General features: G+C 39.2%; 2 protein-coding genes across 5 annotated transcripts; both read left to right on the top strand.

The window, feature by feature from the left end:
- Positions 1-2300: 2300 nt before the first annotated feature.
- capns1a (calpain, small subunit 1 a) lies at positions 2301-8461 on the top strand. Of its 2 annotated transcripts, none has more exons than XM_040150304.1 (11): positions 2301-2406; positions 3413-3469; positions 3559-3595; positions 3700-3792; positions 3940-3997; positions 4212-4276; positions 5036-5104; positions 5751-5829; positions 6409-6525; positions 6612-6670; positions 6803-8461. In XM_040150304.1, exons 2-11 carry the CDS (start codon positions 3423-3425, stop codon positions 6827-6829), a joined length of 651 nt encoding a protein of 216 aa, XP_040006238.1. In that variant the 5' UTR covers positions 2301-2406; positions 3413-3422; the 3' UTR covers positions 6830-8461. The 2 variants fall into 2 exon arrangements, with proteins under 2 accessions (XP_040006238.1, XP_040006237.1); XM_040150303.1 differs by having other exon boundaries at positions 2392-2475.
- A 906-nt stretch (positions 8462-9367) lies between these two features.
- Positions 9368-13294, top strand: zgc:153990 (uncharacterized protein LOC768125 homolog). 3 transcript variants are annotated; one of them, XM_040150301.1, is made up of 5 exons: positions 9368-9599; positions 10332-10551; positions 10865-11302; positions 11632-11685; positions 11785-13294. In XM_040150301.1, exons 2-5 carry the CDS (start codon positions 10425-10427, stop codon positions 12222-12224), a joined length of 1059 nt encoding a protein of 352 aa, XP_040006235.1. In that variant the 5' UTR covers positions 9368-9599; positions 10332-10424; the 3' UTR covers positions 12225-13294. The 3 variants fall into 3 exon arrangements, with proteins under 3 accessions (XP_040006235.1, XP_040006236.1, XP_040006234.1); XM_040150302.1 differs by having other exon boundaries at positions 9369-9599; positions 10355-10551; XM_040150300.1 differs by having other exon boundaries at positions 9369-9599; positions 10351-10551.
- Positions 13295-15758: the final 2464 nt, after the last annotated feature.

The following is a 15758-nucleotide window of genomic DNA, read 5'->3' as shown; positions in this document are numbered from 1 at the left end:
CTGTCTCAGCTTTGTCAAATGCCCTCTGACTCCACCTGCTGGATTTATTCAGCACTGACATGTACACATATACTCATGTTAAAGTCTGTATGTCCAAAGACCATCAACTATTATCTTTGAATGGCTGTGGTACAATTTCAGAAGTAGCATGGCAAACAAGCTGTTTCTTTCCTCAGCTGGTCAACCCAGGTTCAGTCCCGTGTTGAGCCAGATGAACCTGAGGGGGGAGCTGTTCTGTGGCTGACACTCCTGGCCTGTGCAGAGCTGTGGAAGGAAAGGCACATGATTGAAGGCAACATTTGATCTTTCTGCCACTATTCAGATGATTCATATTCACCCATTTTCATGCCAATTGGGCAGGAATTTCAGTAAAGTTTCATAAAGCTGAATGATTAGAACACAGCTTGCTAGGGTTGGTTTCTGATATATCATCCTGTAAAGATTGCAAAGTAATCAACCGTAGACTATTCACCGATTTAACTTCCTGTAAAGTGAATGAATAAACCTTAGGATTTTGTGGCTTCTTGATAAGTATTTTTCTTGGTATTTTTGTCTTTAGTGAAATGATGAAGAGTAGAGAGATGACAGGGAAATGATGGGACAGAGAGCTGGGGGAACAACACGAAACAAAGGTTCCTGGCCGGACTCGAACCAGGCATGTTGTGGTTCCCAGTCTGCACCTTACACCCCAAGGCTTTTAGGGCAGATGAACAGACGAACCGTAGCTATTTACTTGGCAGTCAGGTCTGTGAATACATTAGGCTCTTCTCCACCTGTAGAAACAAAAGCGTTTTTTCTTGATACTATTCTACATGGTCCTGATCACTGAACAACAACGAGAAGAAAGTTCCCTCGGCAGTTTGGCAAAATCACTTCTGAGTCGGGGGTAATCACTGCTTATATGATCCAATTAGCAGAGAATAGGACTTTGTCAAAATAAATGACAACACAATTGTCTCTCCCTTGTCATTGAGCTGTGTTTCATTGTTCAGTGTGGTGTGCTATCATTTTAAACATGCTCCAAGTCCATTGGCAAATCTTTTGAGGGATTGTTAGGCTTTTTAACAGTACTCTAGTTTCTCTATGAAACTGTTTAACTGCCATAAAACATGCTTCTCCAAAGAAATTATAGAGAGAGCAAAGTCGAAGTGAATGATTTATGGCAAGGAAATAGCTATATGCCAGGAAATAATTCCTGCTAGGGCAAATGCCGTTGTTTTCAAACTATGACCCACCTGGGGTCATATGAGAGTCCACAGGGTTCTCCAGCTAAATGCAGATCAATGTAACTGTGCTATTCTAGCATTCAGTGAGGGTCAGCAGAGTGAGACACCTGCAGCAGATACAGACAGTAGAATTCAGATGGGAATGCCTGAGACATACCTGCACCTATAAATCCCTATTTTCTAAACACGTAAAACTGTATGATGTAATTAACAATCAATATAACGCCAATATATGAACTTCATTTGTGATATTCTGTTTATACTCTAGTTTGCTTTTTGTTAACCAGCTCCTCATTTCTGTGTTCTATTGATATTTCCTCTTAAAGTTATCTTATAACTGACCGTAGCCGGTACACTTTGCGCCCAGATGAACTGTTTTGTTAATACACTGCAGCCCGTTTATCTATGTTCATACTGAGCACACAATGCTATGTTGACTTACAGCTTCTGTAAACGGGCTATAAGGATAAACACCTTGTAATAAAACATGTTTTTGGCACAGTATCCTCAGAGGAACAAGGGCAAGGAAACTGAAGGCGTTTTCACTTGAAGACGGATTAATACATAAAACACACACAACATGTCAGCGGAGTACACTGTGTCACGTAATAGCGAAACTCTACAGCTACAGGATATTTTATGACAGCTACCTCGGTTCACACTCTGGACCGGAGGGTGGTGGGAACATGCTTTTAAACGAATCACACACCGCGAAAAAATAAATGGAACAAATAGAGTGCTACACCAAATGTCAAAAATAATTGTCAGCACAACTTGATGAGACACGCGAATGGACAAATAATGTTAAATTATCAACCTTATCAAAATGAACAAATGGTCAATTCAAATTACGTACACAGTATAACCTGAGTGGCGTAACTTATCAGGGTTGCGCGTTATCCCACTGCGCCTGTCCAAAAACAAACATCTCCACTGGGGCCGACGTGTAGTATTTGAAGACACTTCTCAACCCGCCGCCAGTGCGGCTAGACAACAGCCAGTATATGAGCAAGCTCATGTAACTGTATTGCATCATATCGGCACAGGTCTTTTCTTTGCTTTTCTTTCCTCGCAGCAAAGACCTCGGAAAACTGAGAGAATCTCTCTCTCGCATCCCACTTCCTCTCTGCAGCGTCAATTGGGGCGTGATAACTGCCCCCACCTTCCAGTGCAATCCGAGGTAAGTGAAACTCAGCCAAGCTGAGCCAGATATCCTGCCACCGACTTCACTGAGTGCTGTTGTCTTACGGTAAAAAAAATAAAATGTCACGTTTTAGTTGAACATAATATCGGTTACCTTTAACCCAGTGTTGGACTAGCTAGTTGTTTATCACAGTATTTCCTAGCTATGTACGTTAGCTGAATGTTAGCTTAGATAACGCTAAAGTTACTTAGTCGCTTCGACCTACATGCTACCGCCAGTATATCCTAGCTCAGATCCTTGCAGCGAAGAGGTTGCACGGTTTAGACAACGTTTAGACGGTATTAGGCGGCCACGATTGATTGGGTCAGTAACATCAACATAATGTTGATCTTCTAGCATAATGTTACTACCGTAACGTTAGCTCTGTCGTGTGTAGAGTTCGACACTTGCCCCAGCCTTAGTAGTAATGTTGAAGTAGGACATTTTACTCGCTAGTGGGCTTTTAAAAGATTTTTCAAAGATGTCATTATAAAGATGTGATGAGCTAACAATCTTTTAAATGTAATCTATTTTCGGCAGTCTTTTTTTAACGGCATTTGAATGTTTTCTATAAAAGGGAAACATTCTAAGAGGGCTAGTGGGTGTGCCGCTAATATGACTGTGTAGTTGAGGAAAACGAAAGACATGTTATCGCTTGATCAACAACACCTCCAGCCACTGCTGCTGTAGCTAGCTATTGAAACAGCAGCCGGTTAACATAGGATAGACCTGACAGGACCGAATAGTGAATGACTTTAAAACCAGTTCATGTTTGTAATGTTGACGATCACATTATATTGTCTTTGTATGTTATGTTTATTTTTTTGGAATGCCATCTACTCCTGCTTTCAGATTCTTATTGTTAAATGTTCCTTTATATTTTCATCTGAAACTAGATTCTGGTCTTGCCTGGGATTTTTAGGGAGGTTGTTCAAGAATCTGGACTCAGGTGGCTTGTGGTGTAAATCTTTTCCCTGACTTATGTTACTTTTTGCATTCACAGTTGACAGAAGATGTTTTTTGCCAAAAAATTTATCAGTGGCATCATTGATGTTGTAAGGTAAGAATCTGCACAAAGTAACTGCTCAAGCCAAAAAATGTGGTTTGTGGTTTAATTTGTCACTTCATCACTTGATCCTGTCGTTGTAGCAACATTGACCCCGCCCAGTTTGTGCCATCTGACCCTGTGAGTGACAGTCATTACATTACCAGTTCTGTCTGGCCATCACTGTACTGCCGAGTCTAGGTGATCAGAGTTAGTGATTTTTTACTGGTGCCTCTGTCCCACAGCCTCCACCCCGTAGGCCAGTTGCATATGCAGAGCAGCATGAGAGTGATGAGGAGAAACAGTTCCGCAGAGTCTTCCAGCAACTCGCTGGAGATGTGAGTGCTATGTCTACCTGTACCTCTCTTCGAATTTCTGGTGTTCTCTGCAGTAACCACGTTTCTCTCTCATTACAAAATATAGATGTTTGCCTGTACATCTTTCTGCAGGCTTTACAATGTTAACGCTGAATATTTGTCATATAGGACTTGGAAGTAAGCCCAACTGAGCTGATGAACATCCTTAATAGAATCATCACAAAGCGTAAGACATGTTTGCGTTTGTCATATTTAGAGTCTGTCTCTTACACATCCCGGTGTGTAGTTCTTAAATTCCTTTTGGTCTACCTTTCTCTGTTCTGATTCAGTCCTTTGCAGTATTTACACATGTTTATGTACTGTATGTATGTATTTTATGTATAAAACAATGGTGAATGACTTTTTTTATATATATACATATATACTGTCTTATATTTTAGATGGTGATCTGAAGACAGATGGTTTCAGCATTGAGTCTTGCAGGAGCATGGTGGCAGTCATGGATGTATCCTGTCTATCATTAGTAGGCTTTATGTGTTGTGTAATCCAGGTGAAAGTATGTAGCTGACAGTGACAGCACAGTTAAAATACATAGGCAGTTGGCTATAAATAGAGATGTGTTGGCTCACTGAACTCCATCACACCCACAGCTCATTAAGGCTGAGGGCATACATTGAAAGACTGAGGCAAATTATTGCCATGATTTGGCCATCCTGACATATTTTCACAGTTTTGCCAAGCTTGCATTCATTTTGGCCTGTGACATTGGATAGTCAGGTTTAATGACTTTGAAATGTATGACTGTTAAACGCTGAGCAGACATCAGATTTCCTCAGGCACACTGCCCCCAACGTAAGGGGCCCTGATTACAAAAGTTTGATCAAACTGTTAAAAGAGCTCTGACATAATGCTTGTGGAAACAGGGTTCATAGCTCTGTATTGTAAGATGGAAGTAAAATCTTTATATATGTTTTATTAGTAATCAACCTTAATTGCATATTTAACTAAAAAGCTGTGTGAAGGTAGCTAAATGGGTGTAATGTTATCCTTGGCACATGTAGTGTAAACCTCAGCTGCATTGTTATGAACAAGTCAGACATAAAGTTGACATTCATTCCCTGCTGTGAATTCTGTACCCCATGAATGCGGAAGGTACGTAAAAACAACTTGGGCAAATAGAGCGTGCCCACCAGTAATGCAACTGTTTGTCAAAGCTGGAGTTAAAGAAGAAAACTGTTGTCTGTTGTCCTTAACGCTGTTTCAGAGTGACAGCACTGGAAAACTCGGCTTTCATGAATTCAAACACCTCTGGAACAATATAAAGAAATGGCAGGCAAGTACAGCAGGCCCATTTCTTTTTTTGCTACACATGTTAGTCTTTTAGTCATTTTAGTTTTGTACGGTTAAATTCCTATGATCAGTATTCATTGTCTCCAATAACAGTGAACATAATAGAAACTGTAGTGTAAAGCGTATATAGGATCAGCTGTTGATTGTGGTTACAGAGGACCTAGATTTGAATGTACAGTGTCCCAGACTCGTACATATTTACATTAACTGCCATGTTTTACATAAATGTAGATCTGTGCCATTATTAACTTGGCTACGCTATGGAACAGGTCATTTAATTTCCTCTGAAATAAATCTTACTAACAACTTATTCTGTCAATGATATGGCACAAGAATTAGGTTCTTGTTGATTTTAACCATAGCAGTAAAAGAAAAACACCCATTCACTATTTTTGGAATTGTAAATGAAATGAAATTAGATATTCCGTTAATTATAATTTTTACTTTAATGATTTTTTGTTGAGAATTTCTCAGATTAATTCAGTTGCTAAAACCATATTGGCAAGTATTTGGGCTGTTGGAAAGTAACTCTGTTTTTTCTTTTAGTCTTTCTAGGCTCTGAATCAGCTTATGAGGAAATGGTTTCAAATGCCAAAAAATGTTTAAATTCTTGTATTGTTATTATTTAGGGATTGTACAAGTCCTATGACACAGATGGCTCTGGTGTCATTGGTGCAGATGAGCTGCCCAACGCTTTCAGAGCTGCTGGTGAGTTTTTTTTGTTTTTTGTTTTTTTTGTTTTTTAAATTGTTGTTTAAATGTTTATTTAAAAAGATGTAGGCAAAGCAAACTTTACTCATACCGCTAATAACAGCCACAGGCAAAGCAATAGCCATAGATGCAGAAAGGACTTCCAAAAGGATTTAATTAACCATAGACACTGTGGCTGTGCATGTTTTAAACAAAGAAAATAATGGATTTGTATAGGTTTTTTTCATACATTATTCTATCAAATATGGAATTAGTCAGATCAGATCTGGCTTAGCGTCTGCTGGCATAATTTTGTTTTCTCATCATGACCTGATGAATAGCTAGTTAAATAGATAAACTCTGTGATCAATATTTCAATATCTTTGTAAATATTGGCAGCCAGTCCAATGTTTTTGAACTGAAAAGAAGCTTCACCTTTGAGCAGCTGTATAAAGGGTTCATGATTTCAATATCATACCGGTTGTTTGAATATATTCATTAAGGAGCGCAGTCTTGAGCCCGTGTACAGATAGCCTTTCTGTAAATGCTATTTGATATTAAAATGACCGTGGTTTCATCTGTTCCCCTCTCTGTCAGGCTTCCCTCTCAATGACCAGCTGTTCGAGATGATCATTCGCAGATACAGCGATGAAAGTGGGAACATGGATTTTGATAACTACATTGGCTGCCTTGTGAGGCTGGATGCCATGTGCCGTGAGTTTCAAAGACCACTCCTAAAATATTATAATTTAATCTCATAAACTGAAGGTATAGTAGGGTTAATATCTCTTCTGATTCAGGTGCCTTCAAAACTCTGGATAAGGATAACAATGGGACTATCAAAGTCAATATTCAGGAGGTAAAGTCATCTTGGATATTTTAAATATCAGTGGGTTTTGACTGGAATTCAGATTTTCTAAAAGCATTGATTCAGTTTATTGGAAAATTTCACTGTTTTCAAAAAATCTTCTCTGCTCCTGTGTCTTTTCAGTGGCTTCAGTTGACCATGTACTCTTGAGTCCAGATGATGTCTCTACTGCTTGTTATATGGAACCACTTTGTTTGTCCACGCAGTACAAAATATTTTATCAACCATCCCAATTACTTCTGTGCTGTTCAGTATATCCCTTGTGCGTACAGTTTTTTTTAGAATGTTAATGCATTGCAAGTTTTGTGGGATTTCTTGATTATTCCATTATACTTGCAAGTCAGAATTGAAACTGTTAAAAAAAAAAAGAAAAGAAAAGTACAATTCCAAAATAAATGCCACTGAATGCTCTGGAAAAGTATGTAGCCAAAAAATGATAGTATGTTAAATTGGTGTCATTTGGTCATCTTGTTTGGCATCTGCTTTTGATCTGCCTATTCCCTCAAGTCAAAATGGCATGAGAAGAGGCAGTACAATATCAAGATGCTTTAACAGCAAGACATTTGTGAAAACCTAATGTGAAAGCAGGAAGCTCCCATTCTTATGTGGCTGGGACTAGTTTCACAAAGATCTATTAAATAGGTCTGTGGAGGCCAGCCTTAGTTTTTCTCTTCAACTGGTTAAATTCTTAAATGTTGACACTGGACAGTTTGCCGGTATTTCTTCTTGTTAATGTTTGCCACCTTAACCCCTGTTTTTAGAAAGGAAAATTCAACCTATGTCAACTCAGTGTCAAAAACAGGAAAACCTACTTCACTCATCACTGTAAAAAAAATCTTCCACAAGGCACATGTTTTTTGTTGAAGTGAAAGCGGTTATAGGTGTGAAGCTGTAGCTAGGTTGGCCATGTTTCCTAGTTCGAATGGCTACCACCTATTTTGCCGCAGCCCTAAGAAGAGGTCTAATTGGTTATAATAAGTAAGCAAATTTGTGGGTGGACCCCTTCTTTGCAGAAACCTTCAGCTGGTCAAGAACAAGATAGCTTTTTAAAACTATACATAAATCTTAGTACTTACTATTCGTTAGACCACAGTTAAATTCAATGTCTTTGTGAAACCGGGCCCAAGGCCACTGACTAGAGATTCTTGTTTAATTATTTTGTTTAAAGCTTAAAGGACAGTTAGGAAGATGTATGAACTATGGTTCGCTCGCACCACAGCCTGTCACAAGCAGATCGTTGATTTGTAGACTCCGTTATTCTACATCAGAGTTGCACTGTTACTGTATACATAGCAGTCAGGAATCCACATGCTTTCTACAGCCGCTAAAATCCCAAACCTTCTTTAAAGTGACCTAATATTAAAGGTAGTTTGTTAATGTATACATTCATTATATCAAGCTTTATATCCTCTCTGTAATAGTAATGTACATTAACACCCCAAGAGACAATGTTGTTTTTGGGCAGGTTGATATTTTGCTATTGAATGTTGATGCTGGTTGTGTAACTTTGCCATAGCGTTCTCTACATCTCAGTTTCCTGCTCACTTTATCACTTATCACTGTGTACTTATTCAAAATACCTGCACCAGATAATGCCAGCACAATGTGTGAATTGATCATATATAACAGATGTGTATGCCACTAATGCATGCAGCCAAAATAAAAGATGCATTATTAAAGATTTTTAACCATGCAGTTGTTGTCACAGTCATCAAACTGTTACTGAAAATGTTTGGTAAAATAAATACCTGTGCCATATTTGGAATAAAAGGGTAACTTTAATGTGTCAGTCTTATTCTTGATACACTACTGACAATTTGCAGTGCGCTCCTTCGACTCATTAGTCAGTGACTAATGCATTTTTAGGTTGATCTGTCTCTGGACCTTTCAGATTGGAAAAAAAAAATTATTTAAAATGGAATGTTGGCTATTTTGAACTCAAAAAAGGAACCAGCTTACAATATTTTTTTTCTCGTATGTTATGTTGCTTCAAAGCTACTAAATCACACTCTCCCTAACCTAATTGGGGAACACTGGGCATTTGTTTCAGTTTAAAAAAATATATAATTTCAGTTCTGTCATTTTAAAATCTATGAAAAATACTAAAGCAACCTAGAAAGAGTCATCTATCTGATTTCTATTCTCTTCAGTAGTACATCTTACTATTTGACTCCTACAAAAGCTTTAAATTGATAGACTGTCGATTGATATTGATCAACCAAAACGCTTTTGGTGTCCCATCTGCAATAGAACGCTACGCGAATGTTAGACCTCTTCTTCTGCACTAGCAAACCTTGATTACAACGAAAAACGGCAAAATGAGACAATAGTGCCCTCCACTGACAGGAAACCTGACCCACTGAAATAAAATCTGAGTATTTTTTTATATTGTGCATGACTTGTACACCACCAGCATACTAACTGTTAATGCAGTAAAGTGACAAATACCAACGCCCCCTTTGTCAAGAGGTAAGCTTCTCGAGTGAGGGACACCGGATCAGAGAGCGAGATGCCCGTATTCCCTGTGTGTTGGTAGTTGAATCAAGCCACCAAGCGATACCTGAAGTTAGACGTACCCCTTCAAAATAAAACCACATTGTTACAGTGGGGGAAATGTAAGATATAAAATAAAGCAACTTAATTAGCGAAATCACCCGATTATTGTGGTTATTTTTGTAAGTTACATGGGAAAACCAATACTCAAACGTCATGTAATAACTACTGTCTTAATAATATCATGTTTGTCAGCACTGTTTTCTCTGTCTGCTGCTTTAGTAAAACATACTACCTAACTAACGTTAACCGGACATCTTCTGTGTAGCGTTAGCGTCGTACTGGTGAGATTGACAGTAGCTATCTTGGCGATAAGGAAGTTTATCTTCACGTTTTTGGACCAGATCCCAGCTTTTTTGACTTTGGGGTATGTTCATCATCTCATTAGCTATTTTTGCCATTAACGTACATCTCGTCAAGTGACGTTACGTGAACTAAGTGTGTCATTTGCCATTATTGCCTGTAACGTAGCGTTAGCTAACATCCTACTGCAAGGAGGGCTAACCTAGTGTGTGCTGTTGTGTAACATTAGACTAGACATAGGTGACTAAGTGGATGTTGAATTGCATGAGGAAAATGAAACAAGTGTTACTCGTTAAAAATAACGAGGGCAGTGTGTGTATCATTTGACTGTAACTACGAACGCTCTCTAGATAGAGCTAGCTAATGGTGCTGTCGAATGTGTGAAGTGACTATAGCATCGTCCATTGTTCATTCACTCTCTCAGTGCTAGCGCTGACAGTTATCCTCACGCTAAACCTGCACTATTTCTCTGCTGACCTGTATGAGAACAGATGGACCTATACGTGTAACTACGTTACAGATAAAATGTTGATAGTATTATATATTATCTCCATAGCTAATCACCTAACAAGACCTGCACACACGGCCATTATCCAGCTGTTGCAGCTGAAGGAGTGTATCACTGCTACTGTTCCAATAATACTTACCTTATCTTTCATAAAGTCAACTATTTATGAATAGCCTGTAATCTCAGTTTCAAAGATCAATTGCACAGTTTAGTGTATGAAAAAAATACAGGAGTGACGCAGATTTACCATTAACACTTGAAGTCTCTTTCAACATCGTTGTTAATCAGATTCTTGACCCACTGACAGACAGCTGGAGAAGTTGAAGAAGAGTACAGAGGAGACCACGAAGCAGCTGGACACCTATTGAAACTGTGTGGAGGATGTCTTCACCAATATACTACAATCAAGACAGTGTTACCCGCTTCAAGAAAAGAAAAGCTCGTTTCTCTTTCAGTGAAGTCCACATACTGTTGGATGAAGTAAGGAAGCATCGTATGGTTGTTGTGGGTATGTGTCTTCAGCTGCGTATCCCATTCAGAATGATTTCATTCACCTTCTAAAAGAAGAGATGGTGCTTTGAGGTTTTGTGTCTCTGTTCCCAGAAATTGAATGAGTGATTGCGATGTATATCTGGTTATTCAAAAACATAAAATAAACACAGCTAAGCAGGGGGAACAGAATGGTTTGGGCATACAAGGGTATACTAGAAAAATCACAGTAAATTTCTGAATAATAAAATGTTGAATGTGGCACAACCCCTGACACGCTAACATTTGAAGGCAAGCACTTATAAGGTCTTTTTGATTCCCCCCCCCACAAGGCAAATTCAATCGTGGTGTGCCAACTGACATGAAGAAGCGCACATGGGCAGAGATTACTGCGCGTGTCAATGAGATCGGGGAGTGCCAACGCGAAGTCATCGAGGTCATCAAGAAATGGTCTGACCTTAAGTGTGACACCAAGCGGAAAGTGGCTGCCATGCGGTCAGGGACTGTGCCCAATAGGGGCCTCAATTCACGTCTTTCACGAGACCTTAATCAGACAGAGAAAATAGTGCTTCAGATCCTGGAGATGGACGAGGAAGACCAGAGTATGAGTGACTTTGGCCCACTGGGAGATGACGATGATGTGCCAGAGGAGGAAGAAGAAATGGAGGAGGAGGATATGATAGGAATGCAGAGTTCCCCTAACGGCGGGTTGGACTTGACGTCTATGCCCCCGCCAACCTCTTACAGCATGAGTGGACTTGCACAGTCAGGTAGCAAAGATTTCTGTCTAACTATAGTAGTTCTTCTCATGAGTGCTTAAAGAAATAGTTAAATCAAATCTAAAAATGTTGTCAATATTCACTAAACCTCATTTCAGTCTAAACATCACTGAAGTTGATAAGTCTACATAACAAACACAAAATTATAGTTACTCCATGTCACCTTCCTCTAAAAGTATGCATTTTGCTCACATGATATAAATGAATAGCACGTGGTTGACTGGTGTTTAAGAATAACTGTTCATTTAAACAGCTAAGTTAGAGCTTATTGAGAAGAAATGCAGACAAACTGTTTTATTTGAATGCTTTGAACGTTGAAGGGGACTCATCACAACCTGCCTTTGATCTGCAATATGAAGTACCTGCGACAGAAGGTGAGTTGTCAAGTTTTGGATTCAAATTAAGAAAGCCCTTGAATTTGTGTAATATTTTTTAGTAATAAAACACTAATGAGCCTTTTTCTTTGACTCAAGATACCGAAGCTGCATTTGGAGACTCAGATGATGACCAAAGGGAGGAAGTGATTCCTCCCACTCAGACAGCAAAACCAACAGAGGAGCATCAAGGAAACAACGGCATCCAGAAACAAGGACAACCTCAGTGCTCCGGACCTACAACGTCAACAGCCACACTTTTGATGCCAGGTCAGCCCGCACAGAACATGAGGGACAGCATGCTGCATAATGCATCGCTGAGCCTTCAAGAGCAGCACGCCACCAACATCCTGCTTGAGACGGTTTCCCGCTCCCTGGAGCTACTGTCTGAGTCGGTTCAGCAGCTGGCAGAGACTCAACAGGAGTTCGTGCGGGAGTCGCTGCAGCTCCAGCGGGAGACGGTGCAGGTTCTCAGAGACTTCACAGGTGGAGCCATTGCACTCATGCATGACAAACTGAATGGACGGCCAGCATTATAGCAACAAAGCCTCAGAGTTGTTAAGTTGTATCACTGACTTCATACATGGCCTTCAGGCGCAGGAACTTTTAAGTTCCTTTGGACTCCTCCACAGGTTACTGTACTTTTTGATAGTACTCAACAGATTTTCTGTGGCTATATTTTAAAACTGCATTCGTAGAAACGTATTGATGGAATTGTTGTCTGCGTGGTTACATGAAAATGGATTGAGAAAATAACCCATTTTAGCCATAATGAAAGAAGATGTGGAGGGTGTTTTTTTTGCTACTGAAAGTGAGCCTCCTACCACTTGCATTGTAAAACCTTTTTTTATTAAGCATACACCACTTTTAAAGCCTTTGCATTCTTTTAATGTTGACATGCAAAGAATGAATCTCTAATTTTGAAAAGTCGGTCAAATCCATTTGTGTGTCCTTGTATAAGTTATAGCTTTCTCTTGCATCAGTGTCTGGAGATTATCACATGTACTGTAATGGTAAGTGGGTTTCTGCACCTGACCATTATATGGTCCATATGTCTGAAAGCTAAACATGGTGTGTTAATACTTTGAAAATACCTGTAACTGAATCATTTGTGATTGTCTGTTTGTTTTTTTTTGTTTGTTTGGTTTTTTTTTACATTACAAACATGAACACTTGAATATGAAAGTTTCAATTTCTTTTAAAACATGGAATAAACCCCTCATGTATTTAAACAGAACAAAAGTGGACGTAATTCATATATCCACTCATTAGAAAGTGTAAATCCATCCGGATTCAGGAGCTGCACTTTCTCATCCAGGGCTTTATTGTTTTATAAACGAAATCTACACCAATCAGCCACAAATTTAAAACCAGTTACTGGTTTTAAATTTGTGGCTGATGCGTGTATCTTGACATCTCTAGACTGGGTCTAGTACAAATTCCCTCGTTTTGTTGATTAAAAATAATCTGACTTCACTGAAGATAGTAGATTGTCAATAATCAACACATCTTAAATTTGAAAATATGAACTGCTTCACAGACTGATTGTCCAAATAAACTTACAAGAGAAACCTTAGAAGTATAAAAACTAGAATAAAATAAAAATGACAGAAAGACCTTAAAGGATAAAGCTGATGATATTCAACGTGTTCTCATACTCAAAAGACCCAAACCAAACTGGGATATCCTGTATCCTCTGTGCCCTGTAGTCCTATCCATTGTTGTCCAGAAACTATTAAAAAGATACTGAGCCACACTTTTGCACTAGGTGAAATGTTTCTTCATAATGATGAACATGTAGTTTTAGTTTGAATAGATCTCCTTTACCATGTCCTGCTGCTGTGTATATTCCCTAGAGCACCAAATAAGTATTAATCTGCTGCTGAAAATAGTCCCCAACAAGTCTGCAATTTTTCCCTGTTTGAGTAGCATTTTCTAAAAACCACAGTGCCCAGCTGATTTGGGAATTTACTGAGCTTTTAAAAACAGATAAAGTATGTATTTGTTACCTACTATTAAAGATTTACATCTTAAGTAAGAACTACTGGGCTTGGGGCTGGGAGCAACAGGAAGGATAGGAAGGTCAGAAAGTTTAGAGGCAAACCGCTGGTTTTGGTCTTTTTATGCGATTTGTTGACAGTAAGAAAAACAACAGTACCACCAGATTCGTCCTTTAAGCATAGTCCTTTATGAGGCGAGGACATGCAACATTGCTGTATCTTTGATCCCTCATGGTACTACTGTTAGCTGGAGTCAAAAGTCCATCAGGCACACTGTTGATGTTCAGCCGGTTCTGCAGGTTCATAGAATTTACAGTAGGGGGCTCTGCTGCACAGTCTGTCTGAGAGGTCAGGCTGTGCTGGTTGGGAGCTGATAAACAAGATGAAGCAATTCTCGATGTGTTTTTAAGACATCTCTCAAAACCGTTTTTCAAGGCTGACATGGTCATTCGTTTTTATTCTTAGTTCCTATAAGTGGCACGAATCATGCATTTTTCATGTTTGAACCTGTGCTAAGAAATTCATTTCGGAACGTGGCTTCAGTAGACATATTATATGACCAAACAGGACAGGTAGAAGAGCCAACCCTGTGAAATGGAGAGATGGTCAGTGGCACTTCTTTAAATGATCTGAAGGCAAATAGTGAAACTGAAGAGACCGAGAGTGTTCAATAAAGCATAAGACAAAAAAAAATTTTAACTATTAAAACTGCTAGTGACAGGGAGGAGATTTGCATAGTTTGTTTCATTATCTCTGTCAGCTTTACAGCTAAAACTGCTTGTATTACTATACTATATGGAGACTAGACTAGGTCAGAACGTAATATATGGATGGGTTGCATATGGCCAATCTGCCAAATTTAGGACGTAGTTGTAAACTGTTGTGGAACAACTGCTTTTAATGAAAAGTAGCTAAAGCCTGCTCAAAAAGTGGCTAAATGTTGCTAGATGTCTTAATACACTAATTAGCATATTCATGATGTAAGTGCATCGTACTTGTATTCTGCCTAGTTTCAGCCGGTTTCAGCCCTTTATCTGTTTGCTTCTCTCCTACTCTCTGTGCTCACTTATACAGTAATTTATTACAGCTGAATTCCCAATAAAGCTGTTCTCACTTACATGTTTTTCTCTTTCTGTTGTCAGGAAATGAAAGAAGTATGAAACAGTGACTGAAATGTGGCCCATTGAGACTCCATGTTAACCAGCAGTCACTTCCAAGCCAATTCCAAGCTGCTGCTCTGCGCTGCTATAATCCTGATTTTATTACCGTGACGTTGTCTGACAGAATCACCATAAACATAAGTTAAAGACATCTGTGCTGTGATTTCAGCTATATTTACTTGTAAAATGATCACTCTGGGGTTGGTTAGAAGCTCATTCACGTCTATGCAGCCTGCGTGTAGTCATTTGAATGAGACTCATAGAGAGGTGTGCCTGCAGAGGGGAAAGCCTGACCTCGCACTCGCAGGGCAACGCTGATGACTCTCTTCAACAGAAAGCAGTTAAGGTTTGTCCAAAGCTTTGCTGGATTTATCACTAGGTGCTTTTTACGAAAAAAAGTCGCTAAGACTTGCGACAAAGGCACTAAATTGGCAACACTGCCTGTAAACAACCTCCTGATGATGCAATAATAAACTGTTCGTGCCAATTCATTTCGAAAGAGCAACGGCCAATGGGCAATCTTCATCACTCATGCATGGACCTTTGTACTTGCAAGGCTGTCCTTGCTGTTGCAATCCAGCCAAACACAATCTGACTATCCTCCCCTCGGGAAAGAGAAAACATACATATTGCTTCCCCTTTTCTGATCCTCCCTTCTCCATCAATGATTTGTATCCAGTCCCTAACGTCATGAAGACAATATTTCTTACTGAACATACATTGGTAATCATACTGTCTTGGGATGATTACTTTAAGAAAAACCTTTTGCCAGTTATATCACACATCATATCTTTCTATTTGTATTGAAAACCTTATTGCCTAACAAACTCTTGAGTAAGACAATCTCTAGAGCAATTTAACCAGGCTGAGTTATGCCGAAAGTGTCATTTAATTAAGGAAGAATGATACTGTT

Source organism: Xiphias gladius, chromosome 17, assembly GCF_016859285.1.
Source record: "Xiphias gladius isolate SHS-SW01 ecotype Sanya breed wild chromosome 17, ASM1685928v1, whole genome shotgun sequence".
NCBI classification, from domain to species: Eukaryota; Metazoa; Chordata; class Actinopteri; order Istiophoriformes; family Xiphiidae; genus Xiphias; species Xiphias gladius.
Note: the sequence above shows the minus strand (reverse complement) of the source record. Positions and strands in the feature narration are given on the sequence as shown.

Excerpts from the sequence above, each read along its gene's own strand:
- capns1a (XM_040150304.1), top strand. The coding sequence starts at position 3,423 with ATGTTTTTTGCCAAAAAATTTATCAGTGGCATCATTGATGTTGTAAG. Across the intron at positions 3,470-3,558 it reads GGCATCATTGATGTTGTAAG|CAACATTGACCCCGCCCAGT; the intron begins GTAAGAATCTGC and ends CTGTCGTTGTAG. Across the intron at positions 3,596-3,699 it reads AGTTTGTGCCATCTGACCCT|CCTCCACCCCGTAGGCCAGT; the intron begins GTGAGTGACAGT and ends TCTGTCCCACAG.
- zgc:153990 (XM_040150301.1), top strand. The coding sequence starts at position 10,425 with ATGTCTTCACCAATATACTACAATCAAGACAGTGTTACCCGCTTCAAG. Across the intron at positions 11,303-11,631 it reads GAGTGGACTTGCACAGTCAG|GGGACTCATCACAACCTGCC; the intron begins GTAGCAAAGATT and ends TGAACGTTGAAG. Across the intron at positions 11,686-11,784 it reads TGAAGTACCTGCGACAGAAG|ATACCGAAGCTGCATTTGGA; the intron begins GTGAGTTGTCAA and ends CTTTGACTCAAG.